General features: G+C 46.9%; 1 protein-coding gene across 1 annotated transcript in view; it reads left to right on the top strand.

Moving 5' to 3' along the window:
• Positions 1–275: 275 nt before the first annotated feature.
• FRMD1 (FERM domain containing 1) overlaps positions 276–3,982 on the top strand; it is a 29,987-nt gene continuing 26,280 nt past the window's right edge. Inside the window, exon 1 of the mRNA XM_010005311.1 lies at positions 276–371. Coding sequence (XP_010003613.1) covers positions 276–371 — 96 coding nt within the window. The remainder of the gene's footprint in view (positions 372–3,982) is intronic.

Genomic DNA, 3,982 nt, shown 5'->3' with positions numbered 1-3,982 from the left:
CTCCTGGGACTCATGGGCTGTCTAAAGGTTGACTCTGCCCAGTTAGCACTGTGATGCCAGTGTAAACGTTGACTGTGGTGCCATAAAAACAGGTCATTTGGTTTTCTGTTTAACAGCGAGGAGGAAAACATTGCGTCAAACACGTGTTGTGGGCTGCTCCCCGCACCGGCAGGAGCGTGGCACTGATGCTCTCACCTTCTCGGCAGGTGCATGGGATGAAGGGAGCCTGACGCTCGCCCGGAGAGGAAACCCTGGTCCCCGCGGAGCTGCCCATCATGAGCAGGGCGCTGCTGAGCGGCAGGATGCAGCCGGAGAGCCGGAGCGTCTGCGTCTTCCTGCCCAGCCGGGAGCAGCTCAGCCTGACTGTCGGGGTGAGTGGCTGGGAGGGAGGCCGGGAGGTCACTGCATCGTGGCCAGAGCTGTGGCTCAGTTTTGTTAGCTCCCATTGTTCTCCTGAAATCCTGGTGCCGGTCTGCTGACCGAAAGGCTATTAGCCAGCTTATGGTAATTGGCGCTCCATTTTCTAATTGAGCAGCTTCTACTAATTTGCAGAGTTCCTTATAAGGGTCCTGGTTGTGGTTTTGGATGAGGGGGTCTCCTCTGCTCTTTTGCTGGTGTTACTCCCTTTTTCATTCTTTCTCAGTGTTTTTGCTACTACTAACAGTCTGGCCATTTTTAAATAAAATTGAACCTGAAATTCCTTTGTGACTCAGCAAGCATGCCTAACACATGACCATTTCTCTGGCATTTTAGCCGTTTTTGATTTTAGAATCACAGAACTATAGAATGGTTTGGGTTGGAAGAGACCTTAAAGATCACTTAGTTCCAACCCCATTGCCAAAGGCAGGGACACCTCCCATTAGACTGGGTTCCTCCAAGCTTCATCCAACCTGGCCTTGGATACTTCTATGGAGGGGGCAGCCAGAATTTCCCTGTTCCAGTGTCTCACCACTCTTACACTAAAGAATTTCTTCATAATGTCCAAGCTAAATCTCCCCTCTTCCAGTTTAAAACCATTACCCCTTGTCCTATCACCACATGCCCTTGAAAAAAGTCCCTCCCCAGCTTTCTTGATAGTCTGCCAATCTCTTAAAAAACTCTAAGACAGAGTAAACAACATTGAGGGTTTTCCTCCCTCCTTCGAGTATTTGTACACAATAAATAAATAAAGGTAGGTCTCTTAACTTCTTTGATCACCTCTTCAAATGCTCAAGTGTGTGTGCATGAGGGACAGCAGAGCCAGGTCACCTGGCAGCCCAGCATGGCACAGTGTCTGCCACAGCACGGTGCCTCTTTGTGCAGTGCTGGTTGCTCCTTGAACTTGTGAGAAACTGAGCTGACTAGGGCAACTCACATTCAGGTGACAAGCGAGTCTCAAAGATAAGTGCTCTCTTGTGATTGTGTGTGCACACTCATGTATGGGCTGGGGAGGTTTTTGCTTTGTTGGTTTTTTTCCCCGTCTGGGATGGGGAGTGGGAGAAGACAGTTGAGGTGAACTTATTTTAAGCTCTTGATTGAAACAGTGGCCTTTGAAACTATGCATGCTAATCTTCAAAATCCATGTTGGAATTTTCCTACCTGCTGTGTTTAAGTGTGGCATCGCTAACTGAAACAGCCACGAGGGCTGGATGGAACAAGGCTGTAACAGAAAAATCTGGGGCGTGCTGCTTCTAGGTCACCAGTTCAAACCCAGCCCAACTACCACCCCAGAACGCTTTTGCTATCTGCTGGCTTTTGTGCAAGCCACAAAATGATCATTTAATTAACTTCTTGGCAGCAGGTGTGCAGGCAAGGGTAATGATCTGTTGTTACTGACCTTAAATCTCACCTTCTTATAGCTTTTATCGGGGATGCTAAAGATCTGAGATAGCAGAGCCCGCCCTGCCGTGGGGCAGTGTCCCTGCAGGGCTTGTGCTGTGGCCACTCCTCAATGGGCACACAGCTGCTCCTCCACCACTAAGTCACACTATGCTGTATTGGGTTTAGGCAGCGCTTAGACCATGTGGTAAATCCCAGATACCTGCAGCGTACCTTCAAATCATTTAGGTTGGAAAAGGTCCATAGATCATTGAGTCCAACTATAAAGTTAACACTGCCAAGTCCACCACTAAACCATGTCCCTAAGTGTCGCATCTACATGTTGTTTAAATATCTCCATAAGCATAAGAAACAGTCTTTTGCATTGAGCGCTGGCAGGGACAGAAGGACGGTGCTGTGTTCCCCTTGTTCCTGTCTGCTGTCCCTCCAAAGAGTCAGGATGCCATGAACGTTGCTGTCTCGTCCCGTGGAGAGGTCCCTGCCACAGCACACCTCAGTAGCCCTTTTGAAGACATCTTACCTCCCTGATTCTGCTGCCCCATGCTTTGGCAGCTGGCAAGTTGAGAAAGTGTGTACATGGAGATGCCTGCGTGTGAAACAGAGTATCTGCCTTGGCCAGTACAGAAGACCTCAGTGCACAGTTGTGTCCTAATTGCATACAGAGTGAAACATGACCTGCTAGAGCTGGGCAAGTCACCAAAACCAACTTTGCATTTGGCTTCTGTCTTTACCATAAAACCCCTTCAAAACAACAACAAAAATTAAGATTTTGCAGCTGGAGAGATTGTTGTGGTTTTTTTAAAGTAACATCAAGGCAATTTTGTAGTCATGTTGGTAGAACTCAATTTAATTAGTACAACCACAGGTGATACTTTGTGCGTTTATTGGAATAATAATGCTACTACTTAAGATTTCCAAAGCCTTTTAACCTCTTCAGTGTGGAATGTAAATACTAAACAAGCTTGCAGCTCTGTGAGGTAGGTTGTCCTTCCAGCAGAATAAATCATAGATCCTTCCCATGATAAGCACTGTGTTTATGCGGGTAATTCTTTTCTCCCCCATCCCATATAAATTCCACCCTTCCAGATAAGAGTTTACCTAAGTGTTTTATGTGGTCACATGTAGATAGAGGCCTTCTCTTTAAAATGGATTTGTCATATGCCCTGCACAGATAGTGCTGTTGAAGAGAGAAGGGCAGGATGAATTTCAAAGTCTCTTCCCCCGTAATCAAGTATCTCTTCATTAACTTTGGTCTCTGCGTTTCTGGATGTATAGATGAAGTTGAGGGGATGATGAAGAGGAAAACCATCTTCCTGGGACCAACTGTGAACATGAGGAGAAGCAGAGAAGTGAGGAGAACTAGTAGGTGCTGCAGCTCATCAGCTGCCCAAAGGACAGGGATGTGAAGTGGGATGTTTCTTCTCAGGAGAATGGACATCAGAGCACGGAGCAACGCAGTCTGCCTTGCTGCAGGCAGCCCCAGAGGGACATGGAGTATGCACACCAGGAAGCTTATGCACCCTGGGAGTGAGAATGGTGCAACTAAAAATTGCATTGTTTGCACCAAAGATCTTGGAGTGGTATCTGGTTTGTTCAGTTTTGTTTATCTGCCAGCATTGTGGCTTATCTCCCTGATAGTTTTGAACCTGTTGATCACATCAGCTAGTTTTTATGACTAGGTTTCTGAAAACTTTCTTGGGTGGTACCAGTTGAATAAAGCAGAGAGACAGACCTATGCTAGTGAAGGTCCAGCTGCCAGCAAGGGTAGCAGGGCAGGCAGCCCCTCTACCTGTGTTTGAGTAGTTCAGAAGCAGCCACAGTACATGTTGCTCCTTGCCTACCTTCTGGATTAAAGCTGGGAGCATGAGCAGAAATTTTTGGAGAGGAGGAAGTCTGGTGAGGTCCTTTGTGCTGGTGAATAACAAACGTAGGGCACAGGTCCAAAGGCTTTCAATGGTTCTGAGCAGGAGAGCTGATGTTTTAAAGCATATGGCCTAAGAGAACTAGAGATAGGTAACTGATATGTGTGAATATTTGCACACAGAATAACCTTGGAGTAGCAGTCACCTTCTGCAGACTTGAACTTGACCTCATTTTGCGCTAAATTTCATGTGTAAAGATGCCCTGAGTTTGACATGGGGCAAAGCTGAGTATGAGGGGAAAG

Source organism: Chaetura pelagica, unplaced genomic scaffold, assembly GCF_000747805.2.
Source record: "Chaetura pelagica isolate M959 unplaced genomic scaffold, ChaPel_1.0 scaffold551, whole genome shotgun sequence".
NCBI lineage: Eukaryota > Metazoa > Chordata > Aves > Apodiformes > Apodidae > Chaetura > Chaetura pelagica.
Note: the sequence above shows the minus strand (reverse complement) of the source record. Positions and strands in the feature narration are given on the sequence as shown.